Source organism: Octopus bimaculoides, chromosome 28, assembly GCF_046866305.1.
Source record: "Octopus bimaculoides isolate indiv1 chromosome 28, ASM4686630v1, whole genome shotgun sequence".
Taxonomy (NCBI): Eukaryota; Metazoa; Mollusca; class Cephalopoda; order Octopoda; family Octopodidae; genus Octopus; species Octopus bimaculoides.
Window position 1 is genome coordinate 23,021,497 of NC_142955.1, and position 21,501 is coordinate 23,042,997.

Genomic DNA, 21,501 nt, shown 5'->3' on the forward strand with positions numbered 1-21,501 from the left:
CAGACAGATAAACAAACTGAGAGAGGAGTGGTAAAGCTGTGAGAGCAGAACCAGTTTCTCACTTTAGAGGAGCTGCATGACTAGTCAGAACTGAGATTAGAAGGGAAGGATGATGAGGAATCTCATGGAACTCATAGAAAGAGATGAAAATAGTGGTGATGATGTGTTAGAATTTGTCTTCAAAGTACAGGAACGAATAGGGTAGAGGGAAGTGAAGTGGGAATGAGGGTGGAGGTTGCAAGAGTGTAGGAGGGGTGAGGGATGCTGAAAGGGTGATGAGATGGAAAGTAGGCAACCTGCAATGATGCAAGACACATAGGGAGGGAGAGAGGGAGTAGGAGGTGACTGAGAATTCAACGCAGCAGAATGATAATACAGTAGACAGGAGAAGGACAACGCAAGTGACATAATGTTGGATAATTTGCAGGAACAGGTGCAGAAGAGTGGGGCAGGAATGATGGAATAAATACAAGCATAGTGAATGAATGGTTTTTATTAGAAATATTACAGCAGTAAGTGACACACTTATGTCGACACAGTAGTAGTTATATGTAAAATAGCATTATATTTTCTTTCCTTTGGGAATACATTGATGATTATTTAATTTCTCATACAATATACTTTGACAAACACTGTGTATCTTGGTTTTGCAACACAGGTATGGCACACCTTGCCTATGTAATGTAAAAGGTGATTAAATGGATAGCATTTTGAAAAGCCTTTAGCTTTAAAATACTACTTCAAAGCGAAAAACAAAATGAGATGAATAATTAGGTGAAGTCGAGGGTATATATTACACAAGTGAAAAAAAATGGTCATGAGAAGTTTACCATTGTGTGAGGAACGATAATAGAGTAACACTTCCAAGTGAATAGCTAAATGGGACCCTACCTCACTTTCATTACAGAGAATAATTTAAAATAAAGAATGATTTACGACAGATATGACATTGGTAAGGACTCTTTTTGTATGAATATCTTTGTCTACTTCAAGCATGAGTTGTGGAGAATGATTTACCATGGATATCACAGATACATGGCCTTTCTCCTGTGTGAATACATTTACGATTAGTGAAGTCGTTAATTTGAGAGAATGATTTACTGCAGATATCACGGTCATATGGCTTCTCTGCATGAATGCGTTTAGATTTAGTTAAATGAGTTCTTTCATTAAAATATGTACCACAGTGATATGGTTAATCACCCGTATGAGTACATTTGTGATTATTTAAGTGACTATTTGTAGGGAATGATTTACCACAGATATCACAGTGATATGGTTTTTCTCCTGTGTGCATACGTTTATGACCAGTGAGACAATAATTACTAGAGAATGATTTACCACAGATAACACAGTGATATGGTTTTTCTCCTGTATGAGTACGTTTGTGCTTAGTCAAGTGACCAGATTCAGAGAATGATTTACCACAGATATCACAGTGATATGGTTTTTCTCCTGTATGAGTACGGTTGTGCTTAGTCAAGTAACCACATTGGGAAAATGATTTATCACAGATACCACAGTGATATGGTTTTTCTACTGTATGAGTACGTTTGTGCTTAGTCAAGTGAGCAGATTCAAAGAATGATTTACCACAGATATCACAGTGATATGGTTTTTCTCCTGCATGAGTACGCATGTGTTTATTTAAATGGCCAGTGTGAGAAAATGATTTACCACAGATATCACAGTGATATGGTTTTTCTCCAGTATGAGTACGCTTGTGTTCAATAAAATAACGAGAATCAGAGAATGATTTACTACAGATATCGCAGTGATAGGGTTTTTCTCCTGTGTGAGTACGTTTATGACAAGTGAGAACATAATTTCTAGAAAATGATTTACCACAGATATTACAGTGATACAGTTTTTCTCCTGTGTGAGTAAATTTGTGCATAGTTAAGTAACCAGAGTGAGAAAATGATTTATCACAGATATCACAGTGATATGGTTTTTCTCCCGTATGAGTATGTGTGTGCTTAGTTAAGGCACTAGAATGCGAAAATGATTTACCACAGATGTCACAGTGATATGGCTTCTCACCAGTATGAATACGTTTATGCATAGTGAGACCATCAGTTGTAGAGAATGAATTACCACAGATACTGCACTGATGTGGTTTTTCTCCTGTATGAGTACGCATGTGTTTATTTAAATGGCCAGTTTGAGAAAATGATTTACCACAGATATCACAGTGATATGGCTTCTCACCAGTATGAATACGTTTATGTATAGTGAGACCATCAGTTGTAGAGAATGAATTACCACAGATACTGCACTGATGTGGTTTTTCTCCTGTATGAGTACGCATGTGTTTATTTAAATGGCCAGTTTGAGAAAATGATTTACCACAGATATCGCAGTGATATGGTTTTTCTCCAGTATGAGTACGCTTGTGTTCAATCAAATAACCAGAATCAGAGAATGAATTACCACAGATACTGCACTGATATGGTTTTTCTCCTGTATGAGTACGTTTATGTTTAGTTAAAAGATATGGTATAGAGAATGATTTACCACAGATATCACAATGATATGGCTTCTCTCCTGTATGGATACGTTTATGTCTAGTCAAATAAGTACTTAAAGAGAATGATTTATCACAGACATCACAGTGATATGGTTTTTCTTCTGTATGGGTACGTACGTGCTTAGTTAAGTGACCAGATTCAGAGAATGATTTACCACAGATGTCACAGGGATATGGTTTCTCACTTCTCTCAATACATTCGTGTTTAATGAGGTTACTCTCCAGAGAAAATGATTGTTGACAGATACCACAATGGTATGAGGATTTTTCAGTCTCTTTTTCCATTTCTTCAACAAAATAATAAATCAGTCCTTGAAGTCTGTAACATTATCCATTGTTTCAATAGTTTTCTTCTTCCAGAACAATATACATTTATTTTCTTGTTTCAGTTTTTATTGATGATTTCTTTCAAATGTTTTACAAATGTTTTCCCATCAACTCTGGATTTTCATCAATATCTGAAGATGCCCCAAACATATTTGAAACTTCATCCAAATTTCATTACAAGAATGTAAATTCATTTTGTACATGTTACAGACTGTACAGTAGAGAAATGCTGCCATTAATCTCCATTCAGAAGAAATATTTCACTGTAGTTTACCACAGAGTTATATATTTGTTGCATGTAACGTTTTTCTTTAGTCTTTAAGAGATAATTAATGTTGATGATGAATCTGATGTAAGCAATTCTTTGACTGATATTCTGAAATAATAGAGAAACAACAGTATAAGATATAGAGGATGTTTTAATAGCAGAGATGCAACAGTGGAAGTGTTACTATGTTTCTACAAAGATAAATTGTATTGGGTTGGCAAGAAATTAATTTCAATTTGTACAAATAGATAATGTTGCTATTTTTTTCAATAACTTTTGTCAATGTTATGAATTTTTCCTGTTCACTTTTGATAGCCATTATGTTTAGCTTATATTAGACGCAAATTGGCCAAAATTTTGTTTACAGCTGTTAGTTCAGTGTCAATTTTAACACAGTGCAAAAATGAACATTTTCGCCATATTTTGCATTTTTTATTTCCGTAAAGGTATGAAAGCTGCTGAGGCTCACAAAGACAGGTGTGGAGTTTATGGTGTTGATTGCTTAACAGAACGCACATATCAGAAATGGTTTAAAAAATTCAATTCTGAAGATTTTTCTCTCAAAGATGACCAACATTCTGGTCAACTCACTGAAGTTGATAATGACCGAATCAAAGCCACAATTGAATCTGATTGTCATATAAATGTGTGAGAGATTGCTGAGAGGTTAAATGTATCACACACAACAATTGAAAATCATTCAAAATGTCTTGGACTGATTAACAAGCTCAATATTTGGGTTCCACATAAATTGAAAGAGATTCGTGTAACACAATGATTCAATAGTTATGATATATATCTCAAAAGCAATGAAATCAACTTGTTTCTGAAATGAATCATCTGGTGATGAGAAATAGGTTGTCTACAATAACATCAATCGAAAACGATTATGGTACAAGTGTAATGAACTAGCACAAACCACATCGAAAGCTGAACTGCATCAAAGAAAGGTCATGCTGTCAATTTGGTGGGATTACAAAGGCGTTGTGCATTTTGAGCTGCTTCCAAGGAACCAAATGATCAATTCAGATGTTTAATGTCAACAACTAATGAAAGTGGAGGAAGCAATCATAGAAAAACAGCCAGAATTGGCAGATAATAAAGGAATCATACTTTACCATGACAACACTAGACCACACATGTCTTTGCTAACTCAGGAAAAATTATTGGAACTTGGTTGGGAAGTGATGTCACATCCACCACATAGACCTGACCTTGCACCGTCTGATTACCATTTATTTCCAAGTTTGCAAAATTCTTTCAATGGTAAAACTTTCAATAATGATTATGACCCGATATCGCACTTGCTTTTGTTTTTGGTTAATAAGGACCAGAAGTTCTATGAGTATGGATTCATGAGGTTGCGATTAACCCTTTAGTGTTTACATTATTCTGCCCTAAATAATGCTTTTTTATCCACATTGTTTTGAACTAATCAAGCATTATCTCGTAGCTATGAGATTTTGATGAGGTAGCTGTTAATTTTTAAAATGTTATTGTAGGGTTGGTGTGAAAGACAAGATCTGGTCAGTTTGAACATAGAATGGGCAGAATACTTTTGGCCGGCTTAAATGCTAAAGGGTTAATTAAAGATGGCAAAAGGTCGTTGAACAAAATGGAAAATATGTAACTGATGCAAGTTCATTCTTTGTATGAAAAATAATGATTTTTTTTTTTCAATACTAAAACACCGAAATTACTTTCTTGCCAAACCAACAGAAGTAAACATTTACCTGAACAACTAGAACTCATTTTCTGGAAACTTAGATTGTTGAAAATAAAAATCGATAATAGAGGCCCTGAAAAGGATCCTTATATCTACTACTCTTTTACTTGTTTCAGTCATTTGACTGCGGCCATGCTGGAGCACTGCCTTTAGTCGAACAAATCGACCCAGGGACTTATTCTTTGTAAGCCTAGTACTTATTCTATCGGTCTCTTTTGCCGAACCGCTAAGTGACGGGGACATAAACACACCAGCATCGGTTGTCAAGCAATGCTAGGGGGGACAAACACAGACACACACATATATATACATATATATATTACAATTAAAAGGGTAAAGGTTTATCAATTTATTAATAAATTAACAATTAGTAATTTTTACCAAGCCCTTCGGTATGTAAACACCATTATCGGTGGAGAACTTATTTAAAGTTCTTATACATTTATAAATATAATTAAGGGATCAGCAAACAGTTGCTTCACCACATACCGAAGTTCAGAAATAGCAGCTGCACAATTGCTAGCACCGTCGAATATACAACTAGAATATCATACCGAAGAGGAAATGGAGTGTTATCGCTCCTAAACCAGAAACGCGTCTATGATTAACTTCGACTGGTTAGTTTTCATTGTCTTTTCTTCTTGTTTTGCCTTTGTGAGTTACAAGTAATACTATCTGTTGGAGTCTCAGCTTTTTAGCTGCTATTTCTGAACTTCGGTATGTGGTGAAGCAAATGTTTTGCTGATCCCTTAATTATATTTTTATATACATATATATATATACACATATATACGACGGGCTTCTTTTCAGTTTCCGTCTACCAAATCCACTCACAAGGCTTTGGTCGGCCCGAGGCTATAGCAGAAGACACTTGCCCAAGATGCCACGCAGTGGGACTGAACCCGGAACCATGTGGTTGGTAAGCAAGCTACTTACCACACAGCCACTCCTGCACCTACATTTACAGTTGTCAGTTTTTAGCGAAGTGATCAATATTTGATTCTCATGATCAGCGGACCAAATTCTGCATCTTACAACTCACAGTTTTGAACTGCTAAACCTTAAAGACTTCATTCATACTTTTATATACATACATACATACTTTTTGGGGCTTATATTTACTACATTTATATATTAGCTTTGATAAAGTTAACCTTCAAAATGCCACTACGAACGAATTTAATAAACGTGTCCCAATCCTGCTTTTTCTCTATGCTGGATGCTGTTGAGCTGGAAATCTGGAAAATTTATTCATCTATGCACCCAACGGCAAAACCAAAATCACTGTGTATCACGAAGCACTGCAAGACTGAAATTTTGGAATAAAGACAGATCTCCCTCTGACAACTTCCGAAAACCTTTCCCGACAACCTCCAAGAATCTCTCTCAACAACCTCCGACAACCTCTCCCGCCAACCTTCGACAATCTCTCCCTCCTCCAGCTAACAGCTTTTTATACTGTTTCATGACAGAAAATACACCTTTTGTGGCAGTTATAACAAAATTGCTTTTTTATATCAGAGTAATAAGAGTTTAAATAGAACATCTTTACCTCCAGGAATTACCGGGTAGACCAGCTAGTACATATATCTATATATGCAGAAATATATCTATATGCATATATATATATATATATATATATATATATATATGTGTGTGTGTATATATGCATATGCATCTATATGTATACATATATATATGCATCTATATGTATACATATATATATGCATCTACATGTATACATATATATATGCATCTATATATATATATATATATATATATATATATATATATATATATGCATATATATATATATGCATCATCATCGTTTAATGTCCGCTTTCCATGCTAGCATGGGTTGGACGATTTGACTGAGGACTGGTGAAACCAGATGGCTACACCAGGCTCCAATCTCATTTGGCGGAGTTTCTACAGCTGGATGCCTTTCCTAACACCAACCACTCCGAGAGTGTAGTGGGTGCATTTACATGCCACTGGCACGAAGGCCAGTCAGGCGGTACTGGCAACGGCCATACTCAAAATTGTGTCTTTTACGTGCCACCTGCACGGGAGCCAGTCCAGCGGCACTAGCAACGATCTTGCTCAAATGTCCTTACACATGCCACCGGCACAAGTGTCAGGGCGCAGGTGCCATCACGATTTCGCTCCAATCTATATATATATATATATATATATATATATATATATATATATATATATATATATACACATATATATATGCCTCAAACGATGCGTATATATATGGCCTTCAAAGTAAAAGAATGAGTGAGGCAGAGGGAAGAAACTGGTCAGTTAAGTCAACACAGGGAAGAAAAGTGTGGGACAGTTGGTGGAAGTGGCAAGAGTGTGTGAGGGGTGCGGGATGGTATAAGGGTGAAGAGATGTAAAGTAGGCAACCTTTAATGATGCAAGACACACAGGGAGGGAGAGGTGGAATAGGAAGTGACTGAGAATTCAAAGCAGCAGAATGATAATACAGTAGACAGGAGAAGGACAACAAAAGTGACATGATGTTGGATAATTTGCAGGAACAGGTACAGAAGAGTGGGGCAGGCATGATGGAATACATACAAGCATAGTGAATAAATTAGAAATAATACAGCAGTAAGTTACCACACTTATGTCGACATAGTAGTAGTTATATGTGAAATAGCATTATAATTTCTTTCCTTTATGAATACACTGATGATTATATAACTTATCACAGAATGAACTTTAACAAATATGGTGTGTTTTGGTTTTACAACACAGGCATGGCATGCCTTGTCTATGTAATGTAAAAAGTGATTAAACAGCTGGCATCAGGAAAAGCATTTCGAGAGAGGTTTACTGTTGTATGAGGTAATGAATGTGTAAAATAATACTTCTCAGTGAATACCTAAATGGGGAGATAATTCCCTTTTGTTAGAGAATAAATATCCACAGATATTATAATGCTGAGACTTTTCTCCTGTCTGAACACATTTGTGAGAATGTAAATTGTTTGTTTGAGAAAATGATATACCACTGATGTCACAGTGACATGGTTTCTCTCCCATATGAATGCATATATGTGTAGTTAAATGAAACTTTCAAGTGAATGATTTACCACAGATATCACAGCTATATTGATTTCTTGTATAAATATGTTTGTGACTATCCAAGGTATTTCAAATACAGAATGATTTACCACAGATATGACATTCGTACGGCCTCTTTTGTGTATGAATATGTTTGTGTCTACTTAAAGCATGAGTTGTGGAGAATGATTTACCATGGATATCACGGATACATGACCTTTCTCCTGTGTGAATACATTTATGATTAGTGAAGTCAATAATTTCAGAAAATGATTTATCACAGATATCACAGTCATATGGTTTCTCTGTATGAATGTGTTTAGAGTTAGTTAAATAAGTGTTTGCAGAAAAATATTTACCACATATCACAGTGATATGGTTACTCACCTGTATCAGTATGTTTGTGGTTAGTTAACAGATTCAAAGTATGATTTACCACAGATATCAGTGATATGGTTTTTCTCCTGTATGAGTACGTTTATGTCTAGTCAAGTGAGCAGATTCAGAGAATGATTTACCACAGATATCACAGTGATATGGTTTTTCTCCCGTATGAGTACGTTTGTGATTAGTTAAGTGACCACATACAGAGAATGATTTACCACAGATGTCACATTTACATGGTTTTTCTCCCGTATGAGTACGTTTGTGATCAGTTAAGTGGCCAGACACAGAGTATGATTTACCACAGATATCACACTGATATGGTTTTTCTCCTGTATGAATACGTGTGTGCTGAGTTAATTTACTAGACTGAGAGAATGATTTACCACAGATATCACAGTGATATGGTTTTTCTCCTGTGTGAGTACGTTTATGTCTAGTGAGAACATTTCTAGAGAATGATTTACCACAGATGTCACATTTACATGGTTTTTCTCCTGTATGAGTACGTTTGTGATCAGTTAAGTGGCCAGACACAGAGTATGATTTACCACAGATATCACACTGATATGGTTTTTCTCCTGTATGAGTACGTGTGTGCTGAGTTAATTTACTAGACTGAGAGAATGATTTACCACAGATATCACAGTGATAGGGTTTTTCTCCTGTGTGAGTTCGTTTATGAATAGTGAGTGCATCATTTCTAGAGAATGAGTTACCACAGATATCACACTGATATGGTTTTTCTCCTGTGTGAGTACGTTTATGAGTAGTTAGATCATTATTTCTAGAGAATGATTTACCACAGATATCACATTTAAATGGTTTTTCTCCTGTATGAGTACGTTTGTGTTTAGCTAAGCCACTAGACTGAGAAAATGATTTACCACAGATATCACAGTGATATGGTTTTTCTCCTGTATGAGTACGTGTGTGCTTAGTTAAGTCACCAGAGTGAGAAAATGATTTACCACAGATATCACAGTGATATGGTTTTTCTCCTGTATGAGTACGTTTATGTCCAGTGAGATCATCATTTTTAGAGAATGATTTACCACAAATTTCACAGGGATATGGTTTCTCACCTCTCTTAATACATTTGTGTTTAATAAGGTTACGTTCCAGAGAAAATGATTTTTGACAGATACTACAATGGTATGAGGATTTTTCAGTCTCTTTTTGCATCTCTTCAACAAAATAATAAATCAATCCTTTAAGTCTTTAACATTATCCATTGTTTCAATAGTTTTCTCGTTTATTTTCTTGTTTCACTTTTCTTCCATTATTTGTTTCAAATGTTTTACAGCTGTTTTCCCATCAATTCTGATTTTCATCAATATCTGAAGATGTCACAAACATATTTGAAACTTCATCAAAATTTAATTGTCAGAATGCAAATTCGTCTTGTACATACTGCAGACTGTACAGTAGAGAAATATTTCACTGTAGTTTACCATGGAATTATATATTGTTGCATGTAACATTTTTCTTTAGTCTTTAAAAGATAATACTTGTTGATGATGAATGTGATGTAAGCAATTCTTTGACTGATATTCTGAAATAACAGAGAAATAATAATTTAAGATATAGAGGATGTTTTAATAGCAGAGATGCAACAGTTGAAGTGTTACGACATTTCTACAAAGATAAATTGTATTGGGCTGGCAAGAAAGTAATTTCATTTTTTGCAAGTAGATAAAAGTTATGATTTTTCTCGATGACTTTTGTCAATGTTATGATTTTTTCCTTTTGACTTTTGATAGTCAATACATTTAGCTTACTTTCAAAGCAAATTGCGTGTAAATTTGTTTACAGCTGTTAGTTCAGTGTCAATTTTAACACAGAGTGCAAAAATGAACATTTTTGCCATATTTTGCATTTTTATTTCCGTAAAGGTATGAAAGCTGCTGAGGCTCACAAAGACAGGTGTGGAGTTTATGGTGTTGATTGCTTAACAGAACGCACATATCAGAAATGGTTTAAAAAATTCAATTCTGAAGATTTTTCTCTCAAAGATGACCAACATTCTGGTCAACTCACTGAAGTTGATGATGACCGAATAAAAGCCATAATTGAATCTGATTGTCATATAAATGTGTGAGAGATTGCTGAGAGGTTAAATGTATCACACACAACAATTGAAAATCATTCAAAATGTCTTGGACTGATTAACAAGCTCAATATTTGGGTTCCACATAAATTGAAAGAGATTCATGTAACACAATGATTCAATAGTTGCGATATGCATCTCAAACACAATGAAATCAACCTATTTTTGAAACAAATCATCACTGATGATGAGAAATGGGTTGTCTACAACATCAATGAAAAACGATCATGCTCCAAGTGCAATGAACCAGCAGAAACCACATTAAAAGCTGAATTACATAGAATAAAAGGGTCATGCTATCAATTTGGTGGGATTACAAAGGCGTTGTGCATTTTGAGCTGCTTCCAAGGAACCAAATGATCAATTCAGATGTTTAATGTCAACAACTAATGAAACTGGAGGAAGCAATCATATATCCACTATATAGCCCTGACCGTGCACCATCAAATTACCATTTATTTTGAAGTTGGTAAAATACTTTGATTTCTAAAACTTTCAATATAATGATGATGACCTGAAATCACACTTGCTTCAGTTTTTTGGTGATAACAATCAAAAGTTTTATGAATGTGGAACCATGAAGTTGCCAGAAAGATGGCAAAAGGTCATCAAACAAAATGGAAAATATAGAATTGATTTAAGCACATTCTTTGTATGAAAAAAAAAAAAAAAGGACTTATTTCAACACTAAAACACTGAAATTACTTTCTTGCTAACCCAACGGAAGTAAACATTTACCTGAAGAATTAAACTTCATTTTTCAATTTGCTATTGAAATTACATCAGAAAACATAGTGCAATACCTATATCAGATATATATATATATATATCAAAATAAGCAACGAGGATATCCAAGGTAACTTAGCCAGACCATAGAGGTTAGCCTGTATGGTCTGGCTAAGTCTGCTATGTTCTTTGCAGCCTTGTAGATATTGCATCTCTTCCAAAAGTCACAAAGTGTGATGGACTCATCAAGATCAATTGCAGCTATTGCTTGCCACAGCATATGCTTCATATAGTAACACTTGAAGATAGCAATTATTCCCTGATCCACTGGCTGCAGAAGAGATGTGGTGTTTGGAGGCAAGAATATGATGGTAACGTTGGGGTAAAAATCTACGATGTTTTGCAGGTGGCCAAGAGCATTATCTTAGATAAGTAAAACATTAAAAGGAATCCCATTCTCCTTACAGTACTTCTCTGCTGCTGGGATAAAATGACTGAAGAACCAATCTTCAAAAACAACAATAGTAAACCATGCTCTTGAATTAGCCATCCGTATAACAGGGAGAGATGCCTTGGGTATGTTCTTCAGGGTATGAGGGTTGTGTGCATGATATACACACAATGGTTTTAACTTAATTACCTCCCAACATAATGGTCACACGTTCATTTGAGACCTTGTAGTTTGGAATAGTTTTCTCCTCCTTCGAAATGAATAAATGGTCTGGCAATTTTTTCTAATATAATCCAGTTTCGTCAACATTAAAAATCTGTTCGGGCAGAAACCCGTTTTCTTCGATGATTTCCTTTAATGCATGAGGAAATTCCACTGCTGCTTGTTCATCAGCTGATGCACTTTCACCTTGCTTCTTAATAGAATGATAACTTCTTCACTCCTTAAATCTCATGAACCATTCCTGACTTGCCTTGAACTCTACGGCTTTCTCAGCTGGATATTTTCCTTCAGGTCCTCAATCAAAGACAACACTTTCTCTCAAATGATTTCTTGACTAATAGTAGCACGCTGATGATTCAGCCTAGCAATCTACAGAGAAAGAAGACATTCCATTTCTTCAAAGATTTTGCCTCTTTTCTTATTGATGACAGTGTTCTTCATCCCTGGGGCTTCGGATCTGATATGTGCTAAAATCTTGTCCTTATTATGTACAATTGTCGATACAGTTGTCCAACTCATCTCAAAAAGATCATGCAATTACTACCACTTTTTCACCTTTTCAATGGTGTTTTAACATAGCCAGTTTATATTCCAACATTATAGCATGATGCTTAGCACTTTTACTATGAATTTTCATAGGCTACGTTTGCAGTTTTTTTTGTTTTTTTTTTCTATAATAAAGTTTTCAGATATAACCCAATAAGTTTACCATTAATTCCATGAAATATCCACGGGTCCCGCTACTAAAGATGAAATTTGTAGTTGAGTAAAAGTTAGCTGACATGGAGGATTGGAAGTCAAGTGAATATTGAAAATGGTTATCTGTATTAGGATGGTTTGCAATGGATAACAAAATGGCAACATATGACTGCTGCTAAACGCTCTATGAAGAGAGTTAAGGCTGTAAAACCTATTCATGGACATCACGGAAACTATCTTAACCACTATGATGGCCTTCAGGGGTGTCTCCAGGCCAAGGTGATGATCAAGACACGTGCTGGAAGATCTACCCAGGGACACGGTGGAACGCATCGGTTATGTTCCGGAGCCGTCTTCATGTCATGGTGATACCTGAGAGTGGCCACTTTATTTTTTAATTTTTATAAAATACTTTCATTTTGGAGTGTATATTGTGTTTCCTTGTATATAAATTGTCAACATTAGCTCAAACACGCTGTATGATTGTTATGAATTATAATATCCTATCATTTCTACAATATCAAAAATAGACGGCATAACTACAGAGTTGTACCCACCCCCGACTTTGGAAGGTCATAACTTTCAGAAAAATGAACTCGGTGGTGTTTCGGAGCAAGTCGTCCATAATTGTTTCATTTTTCTCTATTAAGTGCGTATGTGCATCCGTAGATATTTCTACTTTACTAGAAACGTTTACTTTGGGATTTACTTCTATTGAGAAAAAAAATCGTGTGCATGTTATTTTTAACGTAAGTTTTCTTATGACGGCTTCTCTTTTCTGCTTATTACTTCATTAGAAATCTACGGCGAGCTGGCAGAAACGTTAGCACGCCGGGCGAAATGATTAGCGGTATTTCGTCTGCCGTTACGTTCTGAGTTCAAATTCCGCCGAGGTCGACTTTACCGGGGATAAAAAAAATAAATAAAAATATTCAAGGGAAGTAACTGAACGTCTTACCAGTATTCTCCGTACATCTCTGTTTATAAATAAATCACACGCGTGATTTGATTGACGTTAGGGTGTGATTTATTTATAAACAGCTAGAAGAAAACGGATAATACTGGTAAGTCGTTCAGTTATTTCCCTTGAATATTAAAAAAAAAATTTTTTATCCCCCTAAACTTGAAGATTACCGACTTTATCTTTCATCCTTTCGGGGTCGATTAACTAAGTACCAGTTACGCACTGAGGTCGATATAATCAACTTAATCCGTTTGTCTGTCCTTGTTTGTCCCCTCTGTGTGTAACCCCTTGTGGGTAGTAAAGAAATAAGAAATCTACGGATGCACATACGCACATAATAGAGAAAAATGAAACAATTATGGACGACTTGCCCCGCAACACCACCGAGTGGGAAACACTTCTCAAAAATAACCTGCAGTTGTTTCCTTCAAAATTCCTTCATGCTCGAAATGAACATACATCAAGGTATATTTGTAGAAAATTTCACGAAAAAATATTCATTTTCCTGGAAGTTAAGAGGAATTTAAGTGGACTCTGTTGGAATTTCCGAAAATTGTCCCCCACCCCCCAATCCAAAACACTTTCCCCGAAAATTTTTGGGTGGACATTGGAATTAGACACTGAGGGAAAATGGCTGTAACTTTTTTATTTTTTAAGTTAGGCGATTTTCGTTTTCGATAATGTGTTCTATATGTCCCGGTCATGCGATTCTCCCTAAAATATTTTTTTTAGGTGCAAAGTTCTCCCACGAATTCTCACACTTCATATCGTAATAATCGCGGTACATTGCCTCATCAATATGTGACCATTTCATGTTACCGCATGATCCACTTTTATATTTCAGCCTACGTTTTATTCGTGACCAAAATGCCTCTACGCTATTCGTACATACCCCACTAACGGGATCAACAAAATTCTGTGAATGGTTCACGGTACCATGAATGTATCCCAGTTTCTGAAGATTTTGGTAACTGGGCCACATATCAGTGAAAATCGTACTTCCTGGCTCCACATTTTCGATGATTGCAGCTTCTTGCGTTTCAGCCTTTCTATCGGTTACATGTTGCAGGTAGCCCTGGATGGGGGGGGGGGGGTATCTCAAAAAATTTTTTTAGGGGAATCGCGTGACCGGGACATATAGAACACAATGTCAAAAATGAAAATTATCGAAAACGAAAATCGCCTAACTTAAAAAATAAAAAAGTTACTGCCATTTTGGCACTATCATGCTATTAGCTGTCAGAAGTGAAAGTGCTGCCTGCTAGTGAAGTATCTGTCTGTCTGCCTGCATGCCTGTCGATTCTTTGGCGACTGACAGCTAATACCATGACTGGCCAGAGCGAGCAAAATGTCTGTCTGTCTGTCTCTCTCTCTGCAGGCATACAGGCAGACAGACAGATACTTCACTAGCAGTGAGCACTTTCACTTCTGACAGCTAATAGCATGATAGTGCCGCCATTTTCCCTCAGCGTCTAATTCCAATGTCCACCAATTTTTGTATATTCGGAATCTACATAATAAATAAGGTAGAGATGGACTATATGTAATCTGAACCTTTCCCCCCCCCTCATTTATTAATTTTTTTTTACGATTCTGAAAAAAAATTTTTTGAAAAATTTCAATTCCCCCCCGCCACCAAGCAGGCTATTTACATGCTAGAAATAACAGCCAAATCTCACAAAACTAGTGTTAGGGTTAGGGTTAGGGTTAGGGTTAGGTTTACCCTGTGGATCTATATAAAAACCGGGGGGGGATCGAAATTTTGAAATTGAGATTTTTGAAAATTTTTTTCCAGAATCGGATTCTCCATGGTCTGAAACATATAGGATTCCGTAAAAAAAAAAAAAAAAATTTTAAGTGGGGGTATACCCAGATTACATATACTCCATCTCCACCATAAATAATATATGCATAGAAAATTTAATTTAAAAATATTCATTTTTCTGAAAGTTATCACCTTCCAAAGTCGGTGGTGGGGGGTACAACCCTGTAGTTATGCCAAATAGACATTGTATTTTGTATTGAGTATGAAAATGCGGCAGTGTTAAATGACGTTGATCGATAGATGCTATCTTTACCTAATATAAAACAACGCATCTTAATAGTGGGACAGTCGTGATTAACAGATTAGACAATGAGCAGAAGTAAAGTTTGAATAAAAGCCTTCTTTGAACTAGTTTATGGCAATGATCAAAAACTGGTTGCTCACGGTGGTGCTAGTAATTTTACGACACATCAAACGGAAAGATACATTATATTAACGTAGGAAAGACGACTGAATGAATATAAGCAAATATTTCCTATAAATCAACTTTTGCAAATAATGACGGATGACTGAGGTTGTATTCAATACTTGCTGGGCTTAAAGCAAAAAATACTGGTCTCTAATACTTTTTCTCACTCTATATTCCTTTCATAATAACTTTCAAATGCTTCACTCATTAAAGATGTTAACATTAACAGTATTTTTCATACAGATAAATTATTTAAGCAATTATATTCTTTCACTGCAATGAATATACAATTTTTGGTAAATATTCAGATTAACACCCGCACGATTTTCACTAGGGTGTTAGGGTTAGGGAATTCCGTCCCTAACCCTAACCGTAACCCTAAAACTCTAACTCTGACCCTAAAACATTAGTGAAAATAGTGCGGGTGTTAATCTGAAAATTTTCCCAATTTTTCATCACTGTTTACATCGTAACCCGTTCATCTTTCTACAACAGTGAAGTCTAGCTATTTAATTCTTGTTATATTAGATAGAGTAAAGGACTTACTGTCATTTCTTCATAAATTTCTAATTTCTGTTTCCCATCTCTTCTAATCTTTGTCTTCTGTAAGTAACCTCTTCCCGGAACTAAAATTTCACAAGTGAAATGTAAAAACTGACACGGAAAATTAAAACGAAACACGAAGAAACCGGAAAGTGTCACTGGTGGAACAAGACTTGAAATTACTCACCTATGTCAAGTTATCTCCCGTTAATCTGAATGCAATTTCAATTACTCCGCTTTTAATTTATTCTCCTGTCTCCTTTGAAACTCATGACACGTTTTTATCATTCAATTCCTGTAATATTCACGATCCTACACCAATCTCAGAATGCGGAAGAAAAAAATGTATCTTTCGGTATAATACCTCACTTTCGCATAAATCTCACTCACCCCTGTCATCCTAGCAGAAAATAATGTTGATCCCACGATAAATGGGCAGACCCTAGAGGTCCCTTTGTTTTTTGAAGCTGCACTAAGTACCGACGCTAGAATGACTTCGTTTTAATCACTTTATTTTAACTGGAAAATATTTTACCACTTTACGCTTATGTGTTTGTTTTGCAAAATTCTTGATGTGAAAACGTGTGTTGAAACAGACAGTGTTACACTCAGGAATGGTCACAGACGTTGCACAAACTTCACTAGTTAATGTTTCATTTTTTAGGAATTGCTAAAAGTGAATAGGAATATATTTGAGACATTGGCTGGAGTTGTAGCAGCTGTAAGGAAAGAAATTATTCTCATGTTCAATTAGTCATCAGTCCTCCGCCAGACAACAACTATTTGTCAGATTCTAGTAAAAAAACTTTGTAGCAGATACGTTTTGAACTGAAATTAATTACTTTGTAATCTGTTTGTTTTGTTGTCAGAGAGACTTTAGTCTCTCTCTATCACCTTTCAACAGCATTATATATGAAGAGGCATTAGAACAATTTTTCAACATAATAAAAAATAAGTTTTATTTTTTTGATGATGCTTGGTTTCACAATTCCTGTCATTCAGCTTAGCAGCCGCTGATTAAGTTGTACTTTGGTATTGGAAGGTTAAGGGCAAGTTTAGATGAAGTCAATTTGAAAAGATACGTTTCATTGGCTTATGCAAATTATAGCCAATGCCGTCCTAGTTTTCGACCAAAAATTGTTCTTGGATATAGTTCCTGTACACTTCTAGAAATGTCCAGAGAAGCTTATAAAAACCCAGGATTTCTGATATTTTGTAGTGACACTGTTATGTCCCCTCAGTGTCATGGCCTATGTGCTGAATAAAAAAAAATTGTGACATTTAAAGCTGCCATCGAAGGCTTTGCCACTCAAATCTGCATGTCTTGTAGTGTTGAATTATTTCCATACTCATGAAATTGACACTGCATTTGTCTGAATTCTCCATTATCACCTAAAGGCATTTACCCAAATTCTTCCTAGAATAGTTTGAAGAATTGGTTAAGAAATGAAATGCTTGTCATTCTTCAAGGCCACACAGTCAAGACGATGTTTGAGAAGACAGAGAGACAGATTGAGAGAAAGGAAGATAGACAGCCACTGATAAATAGATTGAGAGTTAGTACCATGAGTCAAGGAGACAGACAAACTGAGGGAGGAGTAGTAAAGCTGTGAGAGCAGAACAGGGTTCTCACTTTAAAGGAGTTGCATGACTAGTCTGAATTGAGGAGAGGAGGGAAGGACCATGAGGAATCTCATAGAAAGAGATAAAAATAGAGGTGATGAGGTGTTAGACTTGGCCATCAACGTACAAGAATGAATAGGGCAGAGGATAGAAAAGTATAGGAGAGTTGGTGGAGATTGCAAGACGATACGAGGGGTAGGGGATGGTGAAAGGGGGAAGAGATGGAAAGTAGGCAACCTGCAATGATGCAAGACACATAGGGAGGGAGAGATGGAGTAGGAGGTGACTGAGAATTCAACGCAGCAGAAGAGTAATGATAATACAGTAGACAGGAGAAGGACAACAAAAGTGATGTGGGGCAGGTATAATGAAATGCATACAAGTATAGTGAATAAATGGTTTTTATTACAAATATTACAGCAGTAAGTGACACACTTATGTCGACATAGTTGTAGTTATATGTAAAATAGCATTATAATTTCTTTCCTTTGTGAATACATTGATGATTATATAAGTTATCATAGAATGAACGTTGACAAAAACTGTATCTTGGTTTTACAGCACATGTATGGCATGCCTTGCCTATGTAATGTAAAAGGTGATATAAACTCTGTTATGTTTCCCTCGGGTGACTCGTAGAGATAACATAACGAGTTATACAATTTAATTATTACATTTATTGTTCAATTACATACAAGGAACGCACTCACCCAATGTTCGTTATGAATAAACAAAAGTCATGTCCGCCATATATATATCAATGACATTTTACTACGACAGTCCCACAAGACAACAACAATGAAACAATGAACTCAGACGAACCACATGACACACGGAACGTCAGACGAATTACATATCTAACAGTCCATATAACACCTCCCCACTGAAATTGATGCTACACAAGAAGTATCAACAGCAAAGTCTCTCTTGGGTTTTACGGGTTCTCTTGGACCGTCTTGGGTTGTCTGGTCCATACTCTGGAAAGGGTAACATAGTCTTGGGTCTGGTTTGTCTTTGTGTTAGTGGCACAGTTTCCGAGATCTCCATCGGGTGATCTGTTGCAAATTCAAATACAGTGTTTTCTGCATCACCAGGTTCATTGTCTTCCTCAGTTGTGTACCGCGGTCGCAGCTGTTCCCAGTGTCATCTCCACATCGGGCCATGAGGTATGACCTTCACATTAAAGCAGCGAGTACCCAATGACTTCTTAATGATTGCTGGTACCCATCGGGGATCTTTGTCTCGGCGAGGTCCATAGTAGAGTGCATACACAGGATCTCCGGCCTTGTACTGCCTGGTAACTTTAGCGACATCAGCTGAGCTTGGAGTCACCTGAGACTTATGTGCTTCCTTAGACTGTTTGCCTTGAGCAATGTGTGTTGGCGATGGCAGCAGAGAATCAATCCTTGTTCGTATCTGCCGGTTATTCAAAAGTTCACTTGGAGAGAATCCACAGGATGTCGGTGTTCTCCGGTACTGCATCAAGAATTCTTGAAGTGCTTGTGTTGGCGGAAGAGAAGACTTCCTCAGAGCTTGTTTGAAGGTCTGCACCAAACGTTCCGCTGCTCCGTTGGTAGCTGAGTGGTAAGGTGCCCCTGTCAGGTGTGTGATCCCGCGTTCTTTGCACCAGCTCTGGAACTCCTCAGACGTAAAAGTTGGTGCATTATCGGTGACCAGTGTGTGAGAAAATCCGAAGTGCGCAAAGTCTTCCTCAAGCAGATTCAAAGTGGCTTTGGAGGACGTGGAGGAAGTGGGATGAATGCATGGGTACTTAGAATAAGCATCTGTGATCACCAGCCAATCTCTACCCATAAAATTTATTGCATGGTCCAGATGTAAGCGGCTCCACGGCTTTTCTGGTAACATCCATGGGTGAACTGGAGGCTTAGATGGCTGCCTTTGATGTTCGTTACATGAATCACATCGTCGACTGGCTATCTCTATAGCAGCATCGATACCAGGCCAATAAATTTTATTAAACAGCTGGAATAAGGAAAAGCATTTAGCTTTAAAAAGATTATTTTAAAATGGGGAAACAAAATGAGATTACTTATTAGGTAAAGTTGAGGGTGAGTATTGCTTCAGCAAATAAAAAATTGTCTTGAGAGGTTTGTTGCTGTACAAGGAAGAGAATTTCAACAATGATACAGGTAATAGCTAAATGGAGAGATAATTCCTTTTTGTTAGAGAATAATTATCCACAGATATTACAATGCTGTGACTTTTCTCCTGTCTGAGTACATTTGTGAGAATGTAAAATGTTTGTATGAAAAGATGATATACCACTGATGTCACAGTGATATGGTTTCTCACCCATATGAATGCATATATGTGTAGTTAAATGAAACTTTCAAGTGAATGATTTACCACAGATATCACAGCTATATTGATCTCTTGTATGAATATGTTTGTGACTATCCAAGGTATTTAAAATAGAGAATGATTTACCACAGATATGACATTCGTACGGCCTCTTTTGTGTATGAATATGTTTGTGTCTACTTAAAGCATGAGTTGTGGAGAATGATTTACCATGGATATCACAGATACATGGCCTTTCTCCTGTGTGAATACATTTACGATTAGTGAAGTCAATAATTTCAGAAAATGATTTATCACAGATATCACAGTCATATGGTTTCTCTGTATGAATGCGTTTAGATTAGTATTTTCAGAAAAATATTTACCACATATCACAGTGATATGGTTAATCACCTGTATGAGTACATTTGTGTTTAGTTAAGTTACCAAATTCAGAGAATGATTTAGCACAGATATCACAGTGATATGGCTTCTTTCCTGTATGAATACGTTTATGGCTGGTGAGACCATCATTCCTAGAGAATGATTTACCACAGATACCACACCCATATGGCTTTTCTCCTGTATGAGTACGTTTATGACCCGTGAGACCATCATTCCTAGAGAATGATTTACCACAAATGTCACAATGATATGGTTTTTCTCCTGTATGAGTACGTTTGTGTTCAGTTAAGCGACCAGATACAGAGAATGATTTATCACAGATATCACACTGATATGGCTTCTCTCCTGTATGAAAACGTTTATGACTAGTGAGACCATCATTTCTAGAGAATGATTTACCACAGATACCACACCCATATGGTTTCTCACCTGTGTGAGTACGTTTATGACTAGTTAGATCATCATTTCTAGAGAATGATTTACCGCAGATGTCACACTGATATGGTTTTTCCCCTGTATGAGTACGTTTGTGTTTAGTTAAGTGACCAGATACAGAGAAGGATTTACCACAGATATCACAGTGATATGGTTTTTCTCCTGTATGAGTACGTTTGTGTTCAGTTAAGTGACCACATACAGAGAATGATTTACCACAAATATCACACTAATATGGCTTCTCTCCTGTATGAAAACGTTTATGACAAGTGAGATCATAATTTTTAGAGAACGATTTACCACAGATGTCACAGTGATATGGTTTTTCTCTTGTATGAGTACATCTGTGCTTAGCTAAGTGATCAGATTGAGTAAATGATTTAACACTTATATCGCAGTGATATGGCTTCTCTCCTGTGTGAATATGTTTATGAGTAGTAAGACCATCATTTCTAGCTAAAGATGTACCACAT

The 21,501-nt window shown here is 36.3% G+C and overlaps 2 protein-coding genes across 4 annotated transcripts; both read right to left on the reverse strand.

Annotated features, from left to right (window-relative positions):
* Positions 1-475: 475 nt before the first annotated feature.
* Positions 476-16,349, reverse strand: LOC149130753 (uncharacterized). Of its 3 annotated transcripts, none has more exons than XM_089344198.1 (3): positions 16,268-16,349; positions 8,319-9,870; positions 476-3,233 (listed from the first exon to the last, which is right to left on the reverse strand). In XM_089344198.1, exon 3 carries the CDS (start codon positions 2,813-2,815, stop codon positions 1,196-1,198), a length of 1,620 nt encoding a protein of 539 aa, XP_089200324.1. In that variant the 5' UTR covers positions 2,816-3,233; positions 8,319-9,870; positions 16,268-16,349; the 3' UTR covers positions 476-1,195. The 3 variants fall into 3 exon arrangements, with proteins under 3 accessions (XP_089200324.1, XP_089200325.1, XP_089200326.1); XM_089344199.1 differs by having other exon boundaries at positions 7,486-9,870; XM_089344200.1 differs by lacking the exon at positions 8,319-9,870.
* Positions 2,826-21,257, reverse strand: LOC149130754 (uncharacterized; the record flags this gene model as incomplete). Its single annotated transcript, XM_089344229.1, has 3 exons — positions 2,826-3,233; positions 8,319-9,400; positions 21,023-21,257. Coding segments are annotated over 2 exons (1,260 nt in total), but the record flags the coding sequence as incomplete, so codon positions are not given.
* Positions 21,258-21,501: the final 244 nt, after the last annotated feature.